The sequence below is a fragment of the Trematomus bernacchii genome, unplaced genomic scaffold (assembly GCF_902827165.1).
Source record: "Trematomus bernacchii unplaced genomic scaffold, fTreBer1.1, whole genome shotgun sequence".
NCBI classification, from domain to species: Eukaryota; Metazoa; Chordata; class Actinopteri; order Perciformes; family Nototheniidae; genus Trematomus; species Trematomus bernacchii.
The window spans coordinates 18,152,615-18,177,642 of record NW_022987720.1 but is presented as its reverse complement, the minus strand read 5'-3'; the positions used below and the strand labels follow the sequence as shown (position 1 = coordinate 18,177,642).

At 41.9% G+C, this 25,028-nt stretch overlaps 1 protein-coding gene across 1 annotated transcript in view; it reads left to right on the top strand.

The window, feature by feature from the left end:
- Positions 1-1,461: 1,461 nt before the first annotated feature.
- aatka (apoptosis-associated tyrosine kinase a) overlaps positions 1,462-25,028 on the top strand; it is a 29,942-nt gene continuing 6,375 nt past the window's right edge. The window contains exons 1-11 of the mRNA XM_034144280.1: positions 1,462-1,742; positions 1,839-1,953; positions 14,140-14,273; positions 18,531-18,669; positions 21,899-21,978; positions 22,410-22,528; positions 22,669-22,756; positions 22,872-23,005; positions 23,854-23,938; positions 24,035-24,156; positions 24,462-24,611. Coding sequence (XP_034000171.1) covers positions 1,872-1,953; positions 14,140-14,273; positions 18,531-18,669; positions 21,899-21,978; positions 22,410-22,528; positions 22,669-22,756; positions 22,872-23,005; positions 23,854-23,938; positions 24,035-24,156; positions 24,462-24,611 — 1,133 coding nt within the window. The 5' untranslated portion in view covers positions 1,462-1,742; positions 1,839-1,871. The remainder of the gene's footprint in view (positions 1,743-1,838; positions 1,954-14,139; positions 14,274-18,530; positions 18,670-21,898; positions 21,979-22,409; positions 22,529-22,668; positions 22,757-22,871; positions 23,006-23,853; positions 23,939-24,034; positions 24,157-24,461; positions 24,612-25,028) is intronic.

Here is a 25,028-nt window from a genome sequence, read left to right as displayed (position 1 = left end):
AGTCTTACAAAGAATGTACCACATGATGTATGCTGTGTGCAATATAACAATTTCAACCGATTACTTGAACTAAAGACATTGCCTAAATGAAGGTTTATAGTGCAGCTCCCAGACTGTGGAACAGCCTCCCAGTACATATCTGGACTGCTGAGTCTATTGAACTTTTTAAATCTCAGCTAAAAACTCACCTCTTTGCACTGGCTTTTAATACTAGTTGAACATTACATTTTTACATTTGTATGTGTTTTTTTAAATATTTTTGTTATTGTGCTTTTTATCATGTTTTTAATTATTGTTTTATTATTGTACTCCCATTGTGTTATTTAATATTTATTGCCTGTACAGCACTTTGGTCAACTGAAGGTTGTTTTAAATGTGCTATATAAATAAATAAAGATTGAGATTGAGATAGTATTTAGGAAATTTAGATTATGGCTCTGAACTTTGGGAGACTTCAAGTTTCGTCGGCACTTTGCTAAAATCTCAACAATCTCTGCTTTACTACTAACAACCAGCAGAGGGCCAATAAGAGTGTGGTGTGATAAATCAGCACATGGGAGAGATTGGCCTTTCGGCCTAAAATAGTCTATTCAAACCCAAACAAATATATTGTTCTATCCCTAACGAGATATATAGGTGGGGGTGAGGGGGAGGATTATTTTAGGTTTAAAATGCAATGTAGCATAAGCATTGCAAACTTTGACCTCCTTTTAAGATATTTTTGGTCTGATCAATGCATAATCAGACATACCAGTTGGGCCCCTGCCTCAATTTTGCGATGCACACATGCCACCATGGTGATGCCAGTGCTGTATGCGTTTCTTTACCTGTCCACTAGTGGCGTTGTTCAATTCGTTAAATGTCCAACTGCAATCACCTGACCATTAGCTACTTTGCGGCTTTACTTACCACTCCGTCTCGATGATGTGCTCAGAAATAACACTTTAAACCTGCCTACTGCCTGCGTTATCTGACAGTGACAAAACAACCCGACCCCCATGCAAAGCGCCGACCCTTTCACCGGTCCAGAGTATCTGGGGAACAGTCTTGGATGGAACACGTGGTATATCAGGATAGGAGGTACGTCCATGCCTGTGTTCCCCAAATAAGTTAAAACCTAAGTATTTCAGGAAAATGTTGTCTTCACAATGACCCTACATGCACGCGCACACGCTCACTGGCAGGATTCCTGTAGGCTGGCTGCGTCAAGTGTGACAGAGAAAGCTTGGGCAGTACGTGATTTTTGCTCTTCAAATTAAAAGCCCGACTCAATTTGTCTCGTAGTCCTGAGCAAGTCCGTTCTATTTTGAAAGGTTCAAACGGAAGTAGTTGCTAATTGTATGTGGCTTGACCCTGGTGCAAGATGTCGCTCATTCTTTCTGGACCGAAGCTGAAACCCATACGCATAGCTGGCCGTTTTTTTTTTTTAAAGAACCAGATGCTCGTCTACCATGTAGTACGGGCATAGGAGCAAACCGAGCTTTATTCTGAAAGGAACACAAATTGAAGATCACCAAATGTTTGGAGCAGTCCAGATTTAACAGTGTAAAAAAACGGGTGACCGAGTCGGTACATCAAGCCTGTCCAGAATTTCAGTCAACTGGAAGACAACGAGACGGTATTTTATTCTCAAGAAAATAAACTAACAGATGTTGTGAAATGGAAATGACTGTCAACATCTGTCCCCAAATCTGTTCGAGCTGAAGGTGGAGCAGGATTTTTCGCTGGGCTCTCTCTGTGAGGTGTGATGGAATAAAATGCTGCGCATTACCGCTTAGGTTACATGATTCTCAAAAGCACCTGAGTCGGGAATTTATCCTTGAGCTTTTTGTGTTTAGGCTTCTGCTGTCTTCTGCTACGGAACGAGGAGGATGGTCTTTGTCCTACATGTGATTGTCATGTCTTCGGCGTTTTTCAATCCCAGTTTTGCCTTCAGCTCCCACTTCGATACAGGTAAGGGTCAATCTGATGAACGATGGCGTTTTTCCATTATGTGTCTTCTTAATCAAACTGAGCGATATCTGGTGTTTCATGTAGGGCCACCCTGTGTCTGGCTGTATCATTGTACACACACAGCATTTTCTTAGTCACCAGCAGTATCATTGCCATATCATCATCATCATCATCATCATCATCATCATCATCATCATCATCATCATCATCATCATCATCATCATCCGCTCCCACAGTGAGCTTAAACATTCAAAATTAGCATAGGTATAGTTGTTTTACATTCAATGACATCTTAGTGACGAGGGCTAAAAGTTAAGCCTGCACATATTCTGCATAGTCCTACACCCTGCATCTAAATGTGTGTGTATGTGTATGTGTGTGTGCTGCAACATCACAGAGGTGACATGCTGACAAAGGTATAATGCTGACATGCTTGAGATGGCATTCTCTTCGCCCGTTTTAATGCAGCGTTTATGAATCCTCCGGGTGATGGGGAAGAGGACCCAGGTGCTGCTGCAGTGCTACGGGACCACCGAGCAGGAAGTCATGGCTGTCCTGTGTGGGGGCTTGAATTAGAGCAGAATAAATAACGGTTTGCACGTGTAAACAGGACTGAGAGAGTCCCTGCCATGTGCTGAGCATACAAATGACAGTGAGTCCAGTCAAGTTTTGGACTCTATCAGTCCTCCCCTAACTGCATTAGTAATCACTCTTTGTCCAAGTATTCCACCCACATACCTTCCTGTGACTCCCCACTTCATATTATTTGCATCTCTTCTCGGTTTTCCACCAGAACGTGACACTAAAAGGGGCTTCCATTTAAAGTCAACATTTATTTGTAAGAGAGTCCCTGTGCATTTTGGAAGTTGATGTGCTCACAATCAGATTGCATTTATTCCTTTATTAGTCCCACAGCGGACATTATAGCAAGAAATCATTTTGACTGTCAACATCCACTGCTTTTACAGTCATGTGTTTTTTTTAATGCAAAACCCAAGATAAACGATAAGTTAATAATCCCAAAGACTTATACTGTAGGTACATTGATATGACAACACGTCTTTGAAGGATTTGTTTATTAATAATGACTTACCTGTTCCAGATAATATTCTGCTCGGATTCATAATACACTGCAAAGAGTACAGGGGTTTAGTGTTCTGATATTTGGAAAACCATGACAAAAGTACTTCTCGGTGTGGAATGTGTAGTGGGTGCTGAGCTGGCTACCCCTGGTTCTGCAGTGAAATATGATACAAACCCACCCGAAGAGTGCAACCTTTTAATTTGAAGCAGGATATTAAATGGTTCCCAGCTGAATTATGGGTAAAATGCTTGCTGACTGTGGCTCTTGTGGGGCATCTTCTAATTCAATAGTGTTAGTGTATTCTTCCAGGAGTACATTTCAGGTTTTACAAATAGTCTCTCAGGAATGTGCAGTGAAACATTCCTTTATCTTTTCTTCGGCTGACAGTAGCTAAATGAATAGCCTCAGTGACAGATCAGGGTGGAATGCATTGGGATTGGTTCTCTTTAGAAGCATGGTGGGGCATGAGTGGGCGTGTACATGTAGCTTGTATTTAGCATGAGGAGAGGATGGATGTCTGTGTCGTCACTCTCCTGTCATAATGATCTTTCTCATTAGAGGAGCACCTCAAAGCAGCCTGTTCCTCCCTAATAATTGTTCTGAGAATCTGTGTTGCCTAGGGGATAAAGGGGCTGTGTGAGGAGGCCAATGCTAAGGACAGAGTTATCAATAAAAAACAGTTACAAACACAACATCTAGAGTTTGAACTGTAGCCGTGCTCAGCTGCAATTCCTCTCTCTGAGCCCGGGTATATGTAAGAACATAGTGTGCTCTTCCTATGCACATACTCATGCACATAAACACACCAAGACAGAGGTAAACTAGAGGCTAGGTAGGGCGACAAGCTGCAGGTCATTATGAAAGCCATTTGAGGATGGATGTAAACACCATGGCAGGATTCTTTAACTCTTTACCAACAGCCCTCACACAGCTTGTCTTGTTTCGTGTGTGGCCAGGGGGAAAGTTGTGTAAATGTGTGGCATTATGCACCGATGACAACTACGACTTGCACCTGGCTTACTACTGCTTCAGCACCTCGGAGAGCTCTCCCATCAGCGAAGGGAGCAGATGTGTGTCTGTGTTGGCATGTGTGTGTGTGTGTGTGTGAAGGGTATTTGAAAACCTGGCTGCATCCTGTGAACAGAACTAATATGCATCGCTTTACTGTCAGGGCAAACAGAAGACAGACTGACCTGAAAGGCATCACCGGTACATCGACAAGCTGACAATGCAGCAGTGTGGGAGTCTTTCAGCAGTCTCCTCTGGTGCCTGGAGGTGGCAGTGGCAGCTAGTGCGAATGCTATGGATTGTATCTTTGTGTAAACGCATAACAACACACACTTTTCTATCGCTCACACACACTTAATGCACATTCCACATACAGGAACATGTTACACGTGCCCTTGCATAAACATGGACACAGCACTGCACCTTTGACCAAGGTGGTACTTATATCGGAGAAGAAGGATGTTTTGACTTGCTCTCGGAGCTCCTCCCACTGACTCGGTCACTGCTGACTATTTGATTATTCATCTCTCCATGTGTAACCAAGCACTTTAGTTACATAAGTAAGCCTCTGCAGGAACTCGAATAAGAATGAAGTGGATTTAAGCAGTCAAGTGGAACCAGCTATATCTCCTATGTGCTCTCTGTGTGATGAGGTGTTTTTTTTTTGTTTCATAATGGCTTGTGTGTGTGTGTGTGTGTGTGTGTGTGTGTGTGTGTGTGTGTGTGTGTGTGTGTGTGTGTGTGTGTGTGTGTGTGTGTGTGTGTGTGTGTGTGTGTGTGTGTGTGTGTGTGTGTGTGTGTGTGTGTGTGTGTGTGTGTGTGTGTGCGCAACTGCATACTTGATGGGCTTCATTATGTATTTAATTTGTCACCAAACATCAATCCTTGTCAGTGAATTTAAACAGTTGAGCACCCTGAGAGACATTTTATGATGATGATAAAATGACAGAACAGAAAAGAGGATACATGTGTGTTCTTGTGCTCTTGTGTTCAAAAGGACCGCTTTGAAATGTCATCGATAGGTGAAACACATTCGGGTCAAAGGTGTCACTGTGTTAATTCACTGCCACTATTCAGAGCACATCCTCCTAGTATGTGCTTGGACCAAGAAACCAGAAGAATATGGCAGGGATAATAGGTGCATGGCAGCCAGCATTACTCACACTAACTTGTTTTGCTGAGGTATGTTTGTGTCTTTCCACTCAAACAGGCACACACATCTCCACAGAAACACGCACACACTGCCTTGTGTCTGCATCATGAGACTCAAGGCTCAGATGTCATTCCAAGTGCATATTTCTATGTCTTCATATGGTTTGCACATGCATCTAATTTGTGTTTTTAAGTATGCAAAAGCCCTAAACGCCCCGATCACGCCCTCCTGGAGCCATTGTGCAGAGCTGTGGAGATGATTTACTCATAAATTATACAACAGAGGTATTGTTTTAGCCTTAAAACAGTAATGCCTATGTTAGATTGCACCCCTGCCAATATCAACACATTAAGTTAACATTTCAAGCATAGTTTAAAGAGGTTTGTTGAAAAATCAGTTGTTAGAGCTTAAAATAAATGTGAAGTATTGTTGTTGAATAGTGTTTTTGTTTTTGTATGGATTTTAACACCGTTTATCAAGTCAAACAAAGAAAGCACTAACTCATCTGTATTGCCTTTTAGCATATGATTTCAATAAAGAAAAATCCTAATATGTCGGGTTGTAGCATTATTGGATATTGTGCCCACACTCAATGAGCTGAATAGGGAATCAATGCCGATAAGGTTCATCTATTCAATTTCTCTGTGTTTATTACATTATATACAACATTGTGTTACCATAGCTTTACACAATGAATAGTCTTGATCTTGCCTTAGACATAAAAAATAAAAAAAAGCTTCAGCATCAGTCGTTTCGACTCTCTCTCAAGCCCGAACACATCACAGAGAATGCTGCATGCTTTGACACAGACTGGCAGAACAGACGTCTCCCTCCCCGTGAGAGTCTCTGCAGACATCTTCCCTCTGTAGTTGTCTGTCGCTTTTTTGAAATCACTTACTTGTATGGTTGCTATGCATGCACAAATGCAAACACACCGCTTCTTGCTTTTGACCAAGACCAAGTAATGACAGTGCTGCAGGGTGGGCAAGGTGCCAAACTACACACCACTGCAATCAAATTGTCTTGAGAAAGAGTAAGGGGGAGACAACGAGGGGGGGAAAGAGAGGGTGAGATACAGTTTCAACTGCAGTGAGTATACAACAGATTGGCGGCAAATAGATATGTACATCACGCAGTAACTGTGATATATAAAAGTATTTTAATGTGTAGTCCCTGACTGAGCTTTGTGTCTTTCAGAACGACATGTTGGCTATTTTGACTAAGAAACATGTCCCGGTGGCGCTAATGACCAAGCTGCATTGAATATACTGCAAATATTTCAGTCTGTGGAGGCTAATGCCACCATATGCAACAAGAGACCACCTACTGCCATTATTAAACCACTTAAGCGACTTTTCACTTCCCCTCCATGATCCTAATGTGAAACATACAACACAAAAAGAGAGCAAAAAGGGCCCCACATCTCTCGGATCATGCATTTAAATTCAGGACAGTGCTGCAGGGGTAAATAAGCTCCTCCATCTGCCCTGCCTAAGCTGCTCCAAGTGCCTTCCAACAAAAACACTCACAAACACAACAGTGATGGAGGAAGAAGGGTGGGAAAGCGCTTAGGATAGATCAGACTGGATGGATAGAGACAGGAGAAAACCAAGGGTGTAACTTTGGTTTGAGAAGTGGGGGGGGACACAAAACAGGGGGTCCTCCGCAATGAAACATTTTTCTCGATTTAATTCCATTTCCTGCCTTTCTACAAATATATTAGGGACTATGGTGTTAAAGAATCCAAGAAATATGTGTAGTGTATATAATGAGGAGAAGATTGTTGTCTTTAAATTGAAGTTGAAAGCATCAATCTGGTGCACTTTGAGAGCAAAATGAAGAGATTTATGGATACAGCTTTCAACACTCACATGAAACAGAACTGTATATATTTCAATACTCCAAAAACCATTAGAATATGCTCACAACCAATAACACATCATTGATATACTCCTCTCTCCTATCTTAAATGTACCTAGTCTGCATTCTTTCTTTTTATTTATGCATATTTTACTAATCACTCCCCTTTTAAACTGTGTGTTTTTTTTTTTACTCACATTGGAATGATTTATTAACTTATTTTGAACAACTATATTAAATAGATGGAAATATTTGTTTACATAGATGACCAAACCGTTTGAGACCCACTGAGATAACTTAGACTAAAGTTTACAATCTAATCACTTTACCTCACCTAAGCTGACGTTATCTCAGCCTCTCAGTCCGACAGGAGAGGACTCTCCCTCTCCTTATTGTTGAAACAGCTTCTAATCTCCGTTAGCTCCGAGCTAGCACCAGATGCTAACAACAACCCACGTAACTCTCTCTGTCTCTCTCTGTGTGTGTGTGTCTCTCTCTCTCTCTCTCTCTCTCTCTCTCTCTCTCTCTCTCTCTCTCTCTCTCTCTCTCTCTCTCTCTCTCTCTCTCTCTCTCTCTCTCTCTCTCTCTCTCTCTCCCACAAAATGCGCTTGTGCCACACACACACACAGACGCTCCTCCGTGACGATGACCGTTTGCGTAAACAAATTATAATAAACACATTTGAAAAGTGGGGGGGACACAAACGGGATTTTGAAAAGTGGGGGGGACACAAACGGGATTTTGAAAAGTGGGGGGGACACAAACGGGATTTTGAAAAGTGGGGGGGACATGTCCCCCCTGTCCCCAGTGGAAACTACACCCATGAGTGTGACCTATAGGTTTACATGTCTATATACTGTAGGCCAGTCAAGAGGCAGCATGAGCAGAGCCAAAGAATGTATATACAGTGTATAAATCAACACAGAGACTTTCAGAGCAATGATGATGAGTGGCCTACAACAGATGAAGAAATGAAAACAAAAGGGCTTCAGCTGAATACAACATCCACTTTCAGTTATGAGAGCTTAAGCTGAAGTTGCAATGTTGAGAAATTGGATAGAACAGAGCAAATAGTATTAGATTGTCATGATGGAGGACTGAACACAGATAGAAGGGGGCGCTCTGCAAGCACACACACACACACACACACACACACACACACACACACACACACACACACACACACACACACACACACACACACACACACACACACACACACACACACACCACACACACACACACACACATATCAGTCTCCAGTTTGCAGGAGAAGCAACAATTACACTATTAATGGCGGTTTACCGTATCCCTCAGCCATTTCCATCCATGCTCTCTGTGAATGACTGCAGATGGCAAAGGGATGCACTGGCCTGCAGAGGGCCTAATAACTGTCATTAACTGGGAGTGAGACCCCGGGAGGACCTCCGTGGATCATTATTACAGGCCTGTCATGTCCGTCTCCTGACAGCACGAGTAAGGGCACACTGCTGGAAATGAAGGGTCTGAATTTCACAGATCAACTACACAATCAGGGACTTGCATGCAAAGGTGCAATTCCTCTAGTTTGCATTTTGTAGTTTGGGCTGTTTTGATTGAAATCAGCTGAAGTGGGTGGTTGTTATACAGCATGGCACTAAATGGAGGCTGCTCACAGTTTATCACACTTGAAAACACACAGCCGAATGAATGAATGGAATGAAAATATCCTCGAGTCAAGTAGAGGGGGAAACTTCACTGAGGATTTAGGGTTCTTTGCAACAGGAAGCTTCACAGTTTATAGGAAAATTACATTCTAACAACAAGGACTAGCACTAACAATCTCGTGAGAAAAGTGCAATCGGTCTTGTAACCGGCTGACATTATAATAATCAAATCAATTTGGCAATGACATAGAAATGCTACACATAGCATTATTAACGTACCAGGTCAACTACTGGAAAAACACAGCATGTACTAGCAGAGGTTTGACTTGAATGTGGACACTGAGAATAGAAACATTGTAAAGGAGACAAACATGTCCACAGTACTACAAGATTGAATGTGTTTTCTCTCCCCCAAATACACATGTTGGAGCACATACACATATTTCTGTATGTAATAGTCAAAAAAAATTCCAAAGTTGGAAATGATGGGTTTGCTGCAACAGCCCACTGCTCTCAGTTTCAACAAAAAAACTAAAGTTAGCCCAGTGCAACACTTTGACTTGGCTTCCTGTGCGGGTTCACGTTCTTGTGCTCGTGTGTGAATGCGAACACAAAGCACGGCCCTGGCCTCTGATAAGTGTGGGAAGCATTATCCTGTAACTCTACCTTGACTAAAATCCCCTTTTTTTCTCTCTGGAGCCTTCCTTGCACTGTTTGTCCTCACTCCCTCTCCTATACGTATCCATTTGGAACAGATTTGTTGAATGTACGATGAGCTCTATCGTGTATAGGAGGTAGTAAATATCCCAGCAGCTGTAGACCTGACGTTCAAATTCTTCAGCCGCCCGCTGCAGCTGCACAGCAACAGCAAGCCCGACCTCACTGCTGCATGCTTTATTTACGACCTACCATGAAAAGCTCAGTGGCTGTGCTTAACACACCACTATTCTTATCTTGTACACGCATGGACACACACACACACACACACACACACACACACGCACACGCACACGCACACACACACACACACACACACACACACACGCACCATAACATTGAGCATTCCTGCTTCCTCCATGGGCCCCCATCTCTACATGCCTTTATTTCTCTCTCACTCTTTATAATAGCTGTTGGATTTTTAAAGCTATTACTTAGTTGCATGTTTAAAATATATTAGCTCTTGCTCTGTGACTGCAAGAGACACCACTTATTCTTTTTAAAGTAATTGATGACTTGAATTGTCCATCCCCATTCAGCATTGTATTACATGGTGTGGCTGTAATCTGACAGCGTGGAAGGTCACACTTAATGAAGCAAGCCTTGTATTGATCAGTTTTGGTAGATACAATGCAACAGTGTTGGTCCTCCGCATTCATTCACCCTCCCTACACCAACTCATGTTTCCTCTCTTCCTCCCTCCTGTCATCCTACTGCCTCCTCTCCTGCGGCAGGCTGAATTGTGGAGGTGGCAGGCTGCCCCCATCGCAGCCCTCCCCTTCCCCGTTTGTCAGGACATGGCTCATCTTCCTCTAGTCCTGAAGACAGCTTTTTAATAAAGCGGGTTTGAGCCTGGATTTAAGTGCTTTATTTTCATTTCGCTGTGCAGCTGGTTAAGTAATGTGTGTGCTTCTCAAATATTTATGGAGGACCCAGAGCGACCGCTCTCTCACAGTTCTTCTCAGGGAGTGGACGATGGATTCTTCAAATGTCGCACTTACAGTATGAAGATTGTGCGACACTGGTGTTTTTACGGGATGATCATATTAGGTTTTCTGTGGCAAATAAAAACGTTTTAAAGGTCTGGTGAAGCGAAATAATGGTTATGATTCAAGCTGCACCAGTACAAGGGAAGCATAGGTTAACTGACAATTGGGGATGAGGAATTTAGTGCATTATCTATCCATCTGTTTTTTTAAAAAGGTTTTCCTGGTCATGTTTCTAAAACTATGAGTAAAGAAGCACAAATAATCTGCATTTGCAACTTTCTCCAAGTCTTGGGGCATATTCACCACGATCATTCGGTCCCGGAGTTCCGTCACGCTCTTGGAAATGCGTGTATGGTGCCTGCCAACCTTGATTCAAAAGTCATCCTTTTATTCGTCCATTAAGTGATAATAAAAACTGAAGCAGATTGAGCGTTCTCTTATTTTTATCCAGAAGAGAGCAATGGTTTCAGATTTCAGGTCCTGTTCAGAAAGACAACTGCACTGCATGAAAGGAAACAGCCCCCTATTCATGTGCATGGTACTGCTGTGACTCAGCTGTGGTTTTATGAATGCAAACACAGTTCTTGTTCCACATGTAGAAGACACATGGGCTGCTCTAACTACTTTACAGGGGCCCCAGTCATTTGACTTACAAAACAAATTGAGAGTGGATGCAAATGTCAGTTATTACTTCATTATCTGAGAAAAAGTGAAGTTTATCCTCTGTTCTGCACTTGGCTGCTTCATCAGTGCTTATAGGCTCGACAATTGTCAGGTGGTTGCATCGTTGCATTAAACATTATTATAAAAAGATGCAATTAAAATAGACATTTCCAGCTCATTGCCTATGATTTAAACATAGATGGTGTGCAAAAGATGGAATCAGTAACCAGAGCACAAACAGGCCATACTGTATTTCTATGTGTATTTTCTGTTGTGTCCTTTTTTTTACCTTAATTCCATAATCTCTTAGCATGTCATCCCTGTCTAACATCCATTCATCCATTTAATTTCCAATGACCAAACATGTCATTGTACGGTTCCCCTAAGATAAAACATGCTAAACACCTTCTACTGAATTGCTTATAACAGTTTGAAGTGCTAAATGTCCTTCAAATGAAAACGGTCGTTTGGCTGTATAATGCCAGAGGAATAAGTCATGTACATTATAGATGGTTTTCATTCTTTAAATATTTAATACTCAGCCCTGTTTCTCCTGTCAGCCTCAACACAATGTGTCGTGTCACCATCTACTCAGACTTTGTGTTGCGGTCTGTGGTGAATCCTGAAAGGGCCCTGCTCGATTAGCTTGCCCTATTTTTCACTTCAGAAACACACACAGACATACACAGAATCTTTCACAACATGATACAGCGATATAGAGGGGAGAGAGTGCCAGTATACAAGGCACCAGAACAAATGTGCCTCACTGTTATTTCCAAGAGTGAGGAAATAAATAGGGGACATGAGGTTTACTGCACCGTAAACTGCAAGTAATCAACTAATATGTGTTGTCGAGCAAAATTCCAATAACACACTTACTACCAGCATTCATTTAAATAGAAAACAAGGTTATAAATGATTAAAATAAGCTGTGTTATTTAATATGCAGATGAAAAGAAGCTCTTACATTCAAATATGCATATTTATTTTGCCTTTGATGTGGGCCCATTTAAATAGAACGCTTGCTATAGTAATGAGGAAGCTGCAGAAATATGCTACAATAGTATATTTTTTGGCAATTAAACTGTGGTTCCTGTGGCATTAAAAATATCCAGAGGATATGAGGGGAAAAGGGTCTGCAGTTGTGTGTGCGACTGTGCGTGTCTGCATGTGCAAGTATGAGTGCAGGCTCTGTGGCTGTGACCTCCGGGTCAACCTTCAGCTGGAGCGGTGCTGCATGGGCCACAGGAGCTGTCGGCTCTGGAACAGCCTGTTCCCCACAGCCATCTGGGTCAGGACCGCTGAGTCTCCCTCTCTGAGCTGAAACAACATGCACACACAAGCATCACATACCAATAGGCCGAGTTGACCCAATAGACACAGAGGTGTCATGATCGTGTTGTCCATTCAAGAATAGGGAAATGAAAGGAATCCTGGAATGGAGACAAATATCAATCCTTTTCCTTTTCTGATAAACGGTTTTACAACACACAGAGAAAGAGAGTCAAAATGGCTAGCTGCAGGCCTGGGACATTGGCATTTCCAAAGAAGTTATGTTGACAGATGGGAGAGTTGTGGTTGGATAGTTAGATTTGGAGTTCAACATTTTTCAGATTCTAATTCTTCAACAATTCATGTTGTGAGAAAAACCTCACAGATTGAGAACTCGCAACAATACACATTTATTTAACAACATGGTAAAAAAAAGAAATCATGTAATTGCTGTTTATTAACCAGGAATTCCTAACAACCAACACATTTATAATAACCACAAAGTGGAGCAAATAAGATAAATAACCATAATGTATTAATAATGATTCAACTGGTTAAACGCAAAGATTGATTTACTTCTGGGACGAGTTGTACGATTTATTCTATGGCAAAGTGATGTCACCAGGGTTATTTACATCGTCCTTTGTACACAAAGTCTGCGGTTCAAACAGTGGTCATGAGTTTTACAGATATGAACCTGCATCGGGAAGAGAATCTAAGGCGTTCCTTGCTCCTGAATGAACATGACTAGTTAAAACGTTTGAAGGGACTATTAGTTAAAAATAATGGGACCCTAAATTAAACATAAAGGCAAATGAGAGAATCCATGCTCCATTAGCTTATTAAGACATTAAATATGACTCAGGGTCAGATATAGCTACAGTGTGAGCATGTTATATTCCCTGTAGAGGCGTCCTATGAGATGGATACTACATTAGAGGATTTGAGTGTGATGCATAGGAGCGTTGGGGAATGAATATGTTCCAATCCAGTTTCCATCTTTTGCTTTCTTTCTTTCTCTCTCTTTCCTTCTTCCTCTCTTCTCTCTCATGTGATCTGGCAGGAGTTTGAAAACTGTAAATCAGATAATATGGATTTCCTCAGCTACTAGAGGCTTAAAGTTAAACTGACACATGTGTGCGGCACATATGCACACAGGAAGACACAGACAGATGGTAAATAACTTGCAAAATGTAAAAATAAGTAGGAGATTGTGTGTACTCTCTGTTTATTGGTTGCAGGCCCACAACAAAATTACATTTATTTCAAACAACTACGTCTCAATATGTGCTGGGATTTAAGAGCGCTGAGCGCATCTAGAATTGTAGCTCTGAGGCCAATTTTGCGGGGCATTTCAGAAAATGAAAAGCAAATTACAGTATACATACCCAGTGAGAGTTTTCATTCATCAGTTGTTTACATTGAGCAGACTGAGTAACGACACCTGGTCTGCTGCTTTATTAAATGATTATCCAGAGGGAGTCGAGGTGTTTGTGGGTGGTATGAAACGTTCTACCTCCATGAGTCAGTTTGCATGGTGAATACTGTTTTCAAACTACAGAAAAGCAGATTCCTATTCAGTCACAGATTGTAGCGATGAATAGAAAGCAGAAGAGAATGATTATGAGTCACATCCATCTTTATTCAAGCTGCCAATGAAACGGTCACAAATCATCTGTGTGCATACAAATCACCTTTATCTCTGTTTAGCTTTCAATTTCCTGTATGACTCCACAGATTGTTATTTGATCTCCTTCACTATTTTAAATGTGGCATTATCCTCCCATGTTGCAGATGGGGCTCCGCTGAGCGAGCTGTCGTGGCCTTCATCTCTGGCCGTGGTAGCTGTCTCCTTCTCTGGCCTCTTCACCTTCGTCTTCCTCATGCTGGCCTGCCTCTGCTGCAAGAAGGGCGACATTGGCTTCAAGGTGAGCTACCTGCTGCCCCCTGCTGGAGGTGGTGAGGAGAGCACAAACAGTGTGTGCACCATGGATCCTGCTCAGTGTTTACAATGAAAACAACTGAAAAAGGACTAACACGTTAAATGTATGAAATGTTTGGAATGATGTTAACACACACTGTACAGACAAGGATCACATATTTAAAAGCCATTCATATTTAATTGCCATTCAACGCCATTTAAGTCTGCCACCAAGTGAGAATGAGTTTGACACAAAGTATGGCCCTAAAGATCATTTTGGTTTTGTCTCCAACAATCCAAAACTCAAAAATATTTAATATTTCGCTAGTCATTTGTTGCCCTATGTTCTGTTGTCTGATCAAAAAATGTTTTCAGTTATAAAATAAGTAAGATGTATGAGTGCAAAATTAAAAACAGAAAACCAGAGAGGGACATTGCTGTTTTTAACTGGGTATTTTAAAAGATGATAATTTCCTAATAAAAAAAGAAAAAGTTACAATAAAATATAAGGGCTGCAACAGGCATTGTGGATTTACCTGCTAATAGTTTTTCTCAATCAGTTGTTTTGTCGATTAAAAAACAAAACAGTATATTTTTTTAAACCTGAAGAGGACCACTCTCTCAGTCCAGAATCCAAAGATACTCAGTATATTTTCAATCATTAAACATTTTGCGGTTTCATTGTACTATTCTAATATTTTACGTTAGGACCAATTCTCTGGAGATGGCAGGATCATGTTCGTATTGAAACATCTCCAAAACCTTCATAACCGTAAATGCCAAAGGACCATTGCCTCATTGTATGCGAGTGGTGCAACCAAGTACCCATCTCATCCCAGGCTGGCACACTTTGTCTCTGTGTTGCATTCAGCTGCCATCATTAGTCAGCCATGCTGTGTCAAACATCAGTGCTGAGCGACTGATGAGCATTAACAGAGACTGACACAGGCAGGGGGCGTATGGAGAGAGAGAGAGAGAGAGAGAGAGAGAGACAGAGAGATAGAGAGAGAGAGAGACAGAGAGGAAAAAACCTCGATTCGTTGTACTGCTCCTTGTCTTTACAAGTATCCTCATTAACTTTACTTTTTCTCACATTATGGCATTAGCATTGAAACACATTTTTCATTTTGGTATTGCATTTTAATGTTTGTATCTTGTCTGGAGAATGGATAAATGACAGCCTTGACTGAACAGCCTTCTGTGAAGATCACTTGTGCAAATGATTCAGTAATACATTAAAGGAATTGTGCTGCTCGTGTTAGAAGGAATGAAAGGCATATTTCTGTTGTTGTTGTTGTTGATTAGAGCTGCAGAGAGCAGAGGAGAGGAAAGGAGAGATGGTGAGAACAGAGCAGTTTGTTTCTAGATGATATCAGGTCTGTGCATCTGCATTCAGGCTGTAGTATATTAATGCTGCAGTGATGACAGAGAGCCTAACGAGCACAGCACAGAGAGGAACCATTAACAACTTCCGGATTGTTCTCGTCTGTGTGTATCGCGTGTGTCCACGTCTCTCTGTCATATGCCAGATTGCCTCTGCCTCATTATGTAAAAGTGTGTTTTAATAACCTGCAGGAACAGTGCGAGTCTTGTTCTGTGCCTGCTGACCTTTGGCCTGCTTTTTACTGAGAACAAAATAATGAAAAGAAGATGGCTCTAGCTGCAAAACAGCAATATCTAGCAGCTGCTTAAACTGCAGTCATTCAATCAAAGCACCACCATGAGCCCGTTTAAAATATCAATGTGACACTATTGATTCCTGCAGGCAGGGGTATCGTCTTACACTGAGAGTTCAGGGTGAAACTGTTGCTAAAACGGTGCTGGGCTTTGTATTTATCACACAGATATAGTTATAGAGGTGAGTATAGTTTTGTAAAGCTATTTTTGAAAGGTTGCCTATTACGAGGGCACTAGTAAAATCATTAGACAAAGGATGGCAAACGCATTTCCTTTTTATCTGTTAGCCAACTATCTTTTCGTATTAAGGTTATGCAGCTGAAGAAATACATAGGTGCTTTTCATATGTGGTAACACAGGTGTAATCAATAAAATAACTGTGGTCCTGTTTCATTTCGATTAGCCACGGTCTTGGTATTGTGCATGCTCGCTCACTGGAGTGGAGGCGACACACTAAATAGAATGGGACCATGATTAAATATATGAACTTCACCGGAGTCAAAATGGCTGCTGTTAGAAGTGCCTTTACTGTAGGTGGAAAACAACAGCAATAATTTGAGCGCAGTTAGTCCCTGTGTATTCACGTGAAGCTTGACTGAGAGGGGACTATCTCATAGCTGTGGGTCATTCGTAACATAATAGTTTCTGTGTTAAACATTTGAGAAAAAGACAATGAAAGGATAACATCCACAAGGAAACACATTGTAACTGATGCTAACAATACATCTTCTGTCAGATGAGCACAACTTTCAGATCTCAGTCAATTAAAGTGTCAAATATTCATATTTAAATGGATTAAGCTAATATGGTAGAAACCACAAGTTGTGATTTGTGTAAACACAACATATGTTTGTTGTTTTGATCATAGCTTATAATAATTCCAGACAAAACAGACAATCAAATCGTCATCTTGCGCTCTAAGTCTGGCAGCAAACATCACATTTTGCTTGTCACTCAACATCTCACTTGTATAGTGTGCATTCATGTGGGACTGCAAAACTGCACCGCTGCGCTGTGCAAAAAAGCTTCATTATTCCTCTCCATCACGGTGCTCTTACTATGGAGCGCGTAGTGTGAGGCTGGGTATTAAGTGCTTTCTAAACTGAAGGCTCTCTGGGGAGCTATGCAATGCTGACTCACAGCCAGGTGCTCGCTTTCACACTTCGCTCTGAGGAGAGTGGCAGATGGTTCTCACCACACACAAACAAACACACACACACACACACACACACACACACACACACACACACACACACACACACACACACACACACACACACACACACACACACGCACACACACACACACTCACACACTTGTGAACACCTGTACATATAAATATACACACACACCCACACAAGGAGCCATTCAAATATTTGATATATTCCATCCAGCTACCCACAGTAGCAACTGTTTACTTCTTTGTTTAACTCTGTGGGTACTGAAAGTGGGAGATAGGCTTGTTGTGGGTAACAGCTCATTAATAACCAACGGATGGATTGTGAACAGAGCACTTTTACCAGACTTGTCCCCCAGCATAGTTGGTTTGTCTTCAACTTTCTATTAGAAATGCAAATAAACGTTTGTGGTTCAATTGTTTGTATCCATCATTTGATCCTCTGTGCCCATCTATTCGAAAAACATCTATTGACTATATAGATGTGTGGGGCCATATTTAGTGCATATCTGACGTTATAATGTTGGACAGTGGTAGCAAATTAAATCTGCCCAATGCAGAATCTTTGGTTGTTGTTTCTGCAGATACACATAAGAAAAAACCCAGAGAAACATGTAAGACTCTTAAGGTCTCATATGAGCTCTTACTCATTCACCCTGACAATAATCTACATGGTGATCTACTTCATGCTGCAGATTATGCTATTTGTATTGTGTACTGTTTAAATTAAATCCTTTCGTGTCGTTTCAATATTCTGCCTTTTTGTTGGATCTACGTTGAAAGCACTAAATAATAGCCACTTTGGTTAGTGGGACAGATCAGTTTTTTAAGCTACATGTAGAGGAAGAAAAAAAGAAACAACATCAAGCACTATGCAAAACGTTTTTAAAGATGTATTTGTTATCAATGTGCAAAGTATCAAATATGTCTCCATCTTACAATCTGGTGTGTTAGCACTTTTAATATGTACTCTATGGCCATTTCTGTAGTGACATGTCTGTCACTCACACATTCACAAATGTATGAATTCATGTTTTTTCACTAAGAGCATTTGAAGTGTATAACCTTGTTTAGGTTTAACATTTTTAAGACTCAGTTTGACATGCTTTAATGATATAAACTTTGCTTTGTATCGGTGATTGAATGGAAGGAAGAAATAAAAGACAGAACGGAAAAGAAGACGTTCTTTGTGCATGCAGTCTAAACACGCACATTAGTGTGTTCCCCCTACAGCGTCTTTGTTGTGACCCACACAATACACCCCACAACGTACATGACTTATGCATATAGCCTGGTGGGCGAGCCCCAGTGCATTTGAATGCCCTTACAGTTGAGCCATTGTCTCCCACCATGTCAGTGGTAGGATGGCTGCGAGTGGATGACTCATTTCAGCATGTGTCTTTGCAACAGGAGTTTGAAAACACTGAGGGAGAGGAGTACCAGGCAGATCTCTCCCTGGCTTCGCCTTCCTCCCAGAATGGCCCCGAGGTCTACATCCTTCCCCTCACTGAGGTCTCCCTGCCTGTCTCCAAACAGCCTGGCAGATCCAGTAAGAAACTGCACAACACTATCAACTCATAACACCTTTAAGTTATATCTGCTCGCTCTTTGAATGACCTGATTTACTGTTCAGCTTTTGCTACCTGCAATGCGTATATCATTATTCCTTCTTGGCTCTTTAGAAACAGCTGCCACACTAACAGGCTATTCAAACAGCTTGTTACTTCTCTACAGCATGACACACAACTAGGAACCTTTTGTCTACCTTACTGTAGCTGGAACAGACATGGCCTCTTTAATGAAGTACAGTATGTTGGATTCTATCTCTTCTTTCTTCTTGCCCTCTCTTAACGAGGGACAGACATCGGCCCATTTTAAAATGCATTTCGAAATCAGTGTATGAGAAACTGGAGAGGAAGGAATCGGACTATACCTCGGTGTACATTCAAATCAAATCAAATCAAGTTTTATTTATATAGCACATTTTTTAAACGATTTTTGGTCGAGCCAAAGTGCTGTACATATAATAATGACCTTACAGTAAGGAGACTTTACAGCAAATATAACAGCACAGTTTGTGCAGAATATCAGTATGAGAAAACGACACCCTCTGTCCTTAGACCCTCACATCGTACAAGGAAAAACGTCTTTTACTTACATTATTTCAGTGCATGCTACTGTACATTTAATTTGTAACTCCTGTTTTACTTAAATCTTACATGTCAGCACATATCCCGGTTATTTTGGTGTGTTTATTTCTACATCCATGATCCTCCTCAGCCTCATGTCACAGACTTTTTTTTTTCTTTCTGCAGGTCATTCTGTCTGAAACCCAGCCTGTTAAAATGTGTATGCATGTACATTGTGTGTGAATCTCAGTATTAGCCAGATCCTGGGTGCCTCTCCCTGCATGACTCACTGGCTGTCTGAGCTGCGCCGTGCCTAGCCAGAAGGGAGGTGAGTTGGGGCTCAGCATCCCAGAATGTAAGCCTCAGCAATGATTGGACAAGGCAGCCTTAGGCGTGCAGCCAATCACCAGCCTTTGCTCCATCCTCCATAGCTACCGCTGTACGATTGGAGCAGGTGTTGCAGGGCGAGGAACGGATAGACAGCAAAGGAGACGAGATGTAAAACGAGGGATAATGTTTCCTTTCACTGAGTCACAGAGAATGGCCTCTTACTCATTATGTACATACAGAAAACATGGTATTATTTTTATTTGGCAATTTTACATATTGACCACTGAAAGTTTGATGAATTTAGAATTTTAACAGCATTCCAATTTCTTAACTTTTGCAAAATTGTCATAATCATGCTTAACAATTGAGAGGATTATAGGAATGATATCACACTTCAAAAGTATTACACATATAAGCTGCAGGTCAAAAACTGAGCATGTGCATGACGTTGATAATAACGTCATGCACATGTTTCAATTATCAACCCCCACAGTGATATACACGAAGCAAATGAGACTAGTAATGGCCTCTTTAACAGAAACACAAGTTATATGGTTTATACTCTCACCATGAATAGCGTATTCTATATCACTTCTACATCTGTATGAACACACATTACAATGTTTGCCATTGATCGGACAGCCTCACGTTTAACTTGTTGGTCTAATCTTTTATTCAAGAGGTCGTGTAAAGCCTTCAAACCCACGACAGAGGCTCGATGCATCGAGTGTGTGTGAAGCGGTTGTGTGTGTATAATTCCACGGGCCCACTGATCCCACAGTCTCACTGGACCCCAGCCTCTTCTCTGGGAATGCCATGAGGAGGACGGGAATGCACACTCACGCTCACACATTCCACATTCGGAATCATTTCACTTTCTAACTTCTCTGACAGGGAGGGCTGGTGGAGAAGTGTGGGTCTGTTATCACCGTGACAACCTCTGCCCAACGTTCTAGTGGAGAATGGGCCTTGTGTGTGTCTGCTCATGAGCGTGTGTGTGTGTGTGTGTTGTGTCCACTGGGTACCAGGAGACGCTGCATGAGCGTGTGAGTGAGCGAGTCGAACAATGGCCCCGATTTAGGCCGGCTGGGCAGTGGGTGAGCATAAGGCTGGACTGAAATGTCCGTGGAACGCACCAGTGGAGGACTGGCATTATGGGCAGAATACAGTGAGGGGTCTGTGACAGAATGAGGAGAGACAGGGGAAGGGTGGTGGCATGCACCAGGACCCTAAGAGTGGGGAGGGGACGCTTGAGATAGGGGTGGCGAGTGTGTGTGACAGAGGTCTTTTCTGCATCTGACAGAGCAGGGTTTGTGTCCTGTTTGGCTGAGGAATGCTGCTGTCCTGGGTGACAGGGGGGCATTATGTTGGCCTTATCTCCCTACCAGGGTTCTTGAAGCTGCACGCAGAGCTGGCGCATCAGTCTGCACGCTACCAACATGCGTGACGGTCACACCAGCCGTGATACTTGACCAGAGTCTCAGAGAAATATAGCCCCCAGGGCAGAAATCCTCCTGCGGGGAACAGGCGGCAGATTGGTCGGCTGACTCCAAGCTGTTTCTATCTCGCTACGATTACTGTATGAAGTGAAGTCTGGAAACCAAGGATTTCGGTGTTTGCTCGACAGCTGGCGAGCTCCAGAAGAGGACAGTATGTGTGTTTGTGTGTGTCCCAGTTGGAGGATGAGCTCGGGACAGACTGGGAGAGGCAGCGTGGCGAGCTTGTTCAGCTGTGCGAGGGCTCGGAGGGTTAAATCCTGCCGAGACTCTCTCACACACACACTGAGATCGTGGGGTCTTTCTCAAATACACACAATGAGACCAAGAAGCCTGGGGTTAGGGCTGGGGCCACGGGGCTCTCGGTTCTCACACTCTGAACCAGTACTTTAACCTGCATGGGAGCCGGACTCAGTCCCTGTCACGGTGCTCGGAGTGGCTGGCCGCTCCACTGCTCCGCCACCATCTTTTCTCTCCACACAATCATCTACCTTCTTAAACAATGAAGATCCATGGAGGTATTTGAATTTCGTGCACAAATTGTCGACTTCTTCTTGTTATGGCTTATTCTCCTGTTTAGGTGATGGCACTTTTTATTTAGGACAATGTGCGTTTATTATCTGGCTGAGAGGAGTTTCTATTTATTCTGATCTCTGTCAGTGTTGTTTCTCTGTCCTGTCCATTTCTGTTCAAATCATAAACTTCTATTTTTCTTTTTTGACTTAGATTATTGTAAACCTTTCCTTTTTCTTTATCACTTCTTAATCACTACAACAGTGTCTTTTTTGAGTAATCCTATGTCTTTCTTACTGTTCCTTTACAGTCCAGCTGCTGAAATCATCAGACCTCGGCCGCCATAGTCTACTCTATCTAAAGGAGATTGGACATGGCTGGTTTGGCAAGGTAAAACAGGATTTTATTTTTCCCTAAACATACACACAATCACAAAGTGGACTCAGGGGCAGAAAAGACACCTTGTAGTAGTTGCTTTAATTGTTTGAATTGCCTCTTTGTTACTGTATTCACTGTACTTTAATGTGCTTTCTACTCATTGAAGAATGCGAGGGTAATGTGATGATGATCTCATTCTAGCGAAGCTAATCTTTGGCACTTGAGTTAGAGAGAGAAGCTGAAACTCACAGTCACAGTAAATTCCGGACATATTGTTTTATAGTAAATGGGGCTGTAACACTACTTACATATTGCTCATGCACTATTTTCATTCTGCTTGTTTGTTTGTTTCTCTAACTCTATAAATGCATGTTGATTCTGTTTGTCGTAAACCCTGGTATTTATTGCTAGAGTTGGGTAAAAAAAAGTATTTTACTTCTTAGGTTCTGTTAGGTGAGGTCAATGCGGGCCTTAGCACCACCCAGGTGGTGGTGAAGGAGCTGAAGGCCAGTGCCAGTGTCCAGGATCAGATGCAGTTCCTGGAGGAGGTGCAGCCATACCGGTCAGTTCACCTAAGTTCACAGCCCTTCAGTTTAATGAGTAGCACCATGCAGCATTAAGAAGTAACTGAATGATTGTTTTATTTATGTATGTACAGTCTGTGTAAATGTATACCCTCTCATATTATATTTCCTCTGCCAGAACCCTCCAGCACCCGGCCCTCCTGCAGTGCCTGGCTCAGTGCTCAGAGGTCACTCCTTATCTGCTGGTCATGGAGTTCTGCCCTCTGGTGGGACATTTTTAAATATATAACATGTGTTTATTCAGTTAGTTATGCAAGCGTCATTACTTTCTTTCTAGGTTCATTGTTGTTTAATGTATCCTCATTTCCTTTCTCCCCTTAGGGTGATCTGAAGAGCTACCTTCGCAGTTGTCGGGTGGCTGACTCTGAGACTCCTGACCCTTTGATCCTCCAGCGACTGGCATGTGACATTGCCTCGGGGCTTCTGCAACTCCACAAATACAACTTCATACACAGGTGCAGTTTGCCAGTCACCCCAGCTCTATTTACCTCCATCGCCCTGTATGTTTCTGCTGAAGAAAGAAAACTGAATGCACTGTGTGCCCCCTGCTGGCCTCTCCCTGCAACAACATCCTGGTGCTGCCTGAGTAATTGTCACAAACTCCAGCATCAGTGATTTTGTTGCCGGGGGCGAGCCCCTCTCGCTCTCTCTCAGCAGCCATGTGGTGGCTGCCATAGCAACCCGTCAGGGGCTGCCAGGCAAAAGAGCTCAATGTGTGTGGAGGAGGTGAGATTAAACAAAGTGTCTTAGTTTTGCCTTTGTCTTAACATGCTCAGATTATATGACACTTCACATGTACATCTTTCATGATATCATACAGATAATGCTGTGGCTAAAAATGGTTAATCATATAGCTGCAAGACATATTTAGTGACATTGTGCATACACTATGTTTTAACAAACAATTATAACAAAGTATCACTAAAAACATTACCATAATACACCAACTTGGGTGTAACATTGGTAAAAACTGAAAAATATTATTCATAACACTTCCAGCAATAATGACTGTATAGGCCCCTGTATCTTGAAGTATTTGTCAGTATTGTGACATTCAATGTTTATGAATGAATATTTGGTTTGGTTTCATTTTATTGACAGTACCCTGTCCTCCATTCTTACCTTTTCTAAACCAGTGTGTATGTCAGAGAAAAAAAAGAAGAAATCGAAAATAAACATAAAACTGTTCTAACTTTAGCAGATCGAGAGGGATCAGGGACTTTTAAAGAAGATACATAAAAACGGGTTTGTTGATGCAGCTCAGATGTACTGTTTTAAATGACATTTCCCTTTGTTTTGACAGTGACCTGGCCTTGCGAAACTGCCTGCTAACTTCAGAAATGTCAGTTAAGATCGGAGACTATGGCCTTTCTCATAGCAGATACAAGGTCAGACTGCCTTAATGTAATATTTATTGAGTGCTTTCTTTTCTTATTGATCACCCTATCGTTACTCAAACATGGTTTTTTCTTGTTCCTCTATAGGATGATTATTATGTAACCCAGGACCAGATTTGGGTGCCCCTGCGCTGGATTGCACCTGAGCTCATAGACGAAGTCCACGGAAACCTGCTGGTCGTTGACCAAACAAAATCCAGTAACATATGGTGAGATATTTAAAGAGTGACTACCTGGAAAAATGTATGTTTAATGAGATAACACTACCCCACCTACCTCACCTTTCTCACAACATACAAATGTAAGATATTATAAGATACTACATATAAGATATCTTTCCTTGTGTATTATTAAAATGGGAACAAAATCCTCAAACCATGAATAATGGAGATTACTGCTTGAATGTTTTTCATTATGGAATGATTGTATGTCTACTGCACAAATATAAACTTGTGTAGGTTAAAGATTGTCCATGTTTATGAGTGGTGAATTCATATTTATTTCCCCATTCCAGGTCATTGGGGGTGACTGTGTGGGAGCTGTTTGAGCTGGGAAACCAGCCGTACAGACACTACTCTGACAGACAGGTGCTGACATATGCTGTGAAGGAACAGCAGCTCAAACTACCCAAGCCCCTGCTCCAATTCCCCCTGGATGAGCGCTGGTGAGACAGAGCTGCATGCATTGCACACACATTTGGAGAAAACATACTATACATGTACAGGCTCACTCTCAAATTGTCATTTATCTTGATACCACATACATTACCAAGCCTTGAGGCTGACCAATTATTTTCTAACAAGTCAGTGTGTCTTGTTTTTAAAATTGGTTTGTGCTTATGGTGCTGCACCAGCAATATTTCTCTGTGCTAGCGAGGGCAGATGATCAATACTTTCCCTATTCTTTATGATCCCCTTTGGCATTGGCCAGGGTAGATTCATTTATCTTCACCTGGGACGCCAGCCAAATGTTTTATTTATTTATTTTTTGAAAATTGTTCTTCACTTAATTAAATGTGCTCAACTGAGTAGCCAAACAACCACACACATACAAATGTTCAAGGTGTTGCCACAAAATGCTT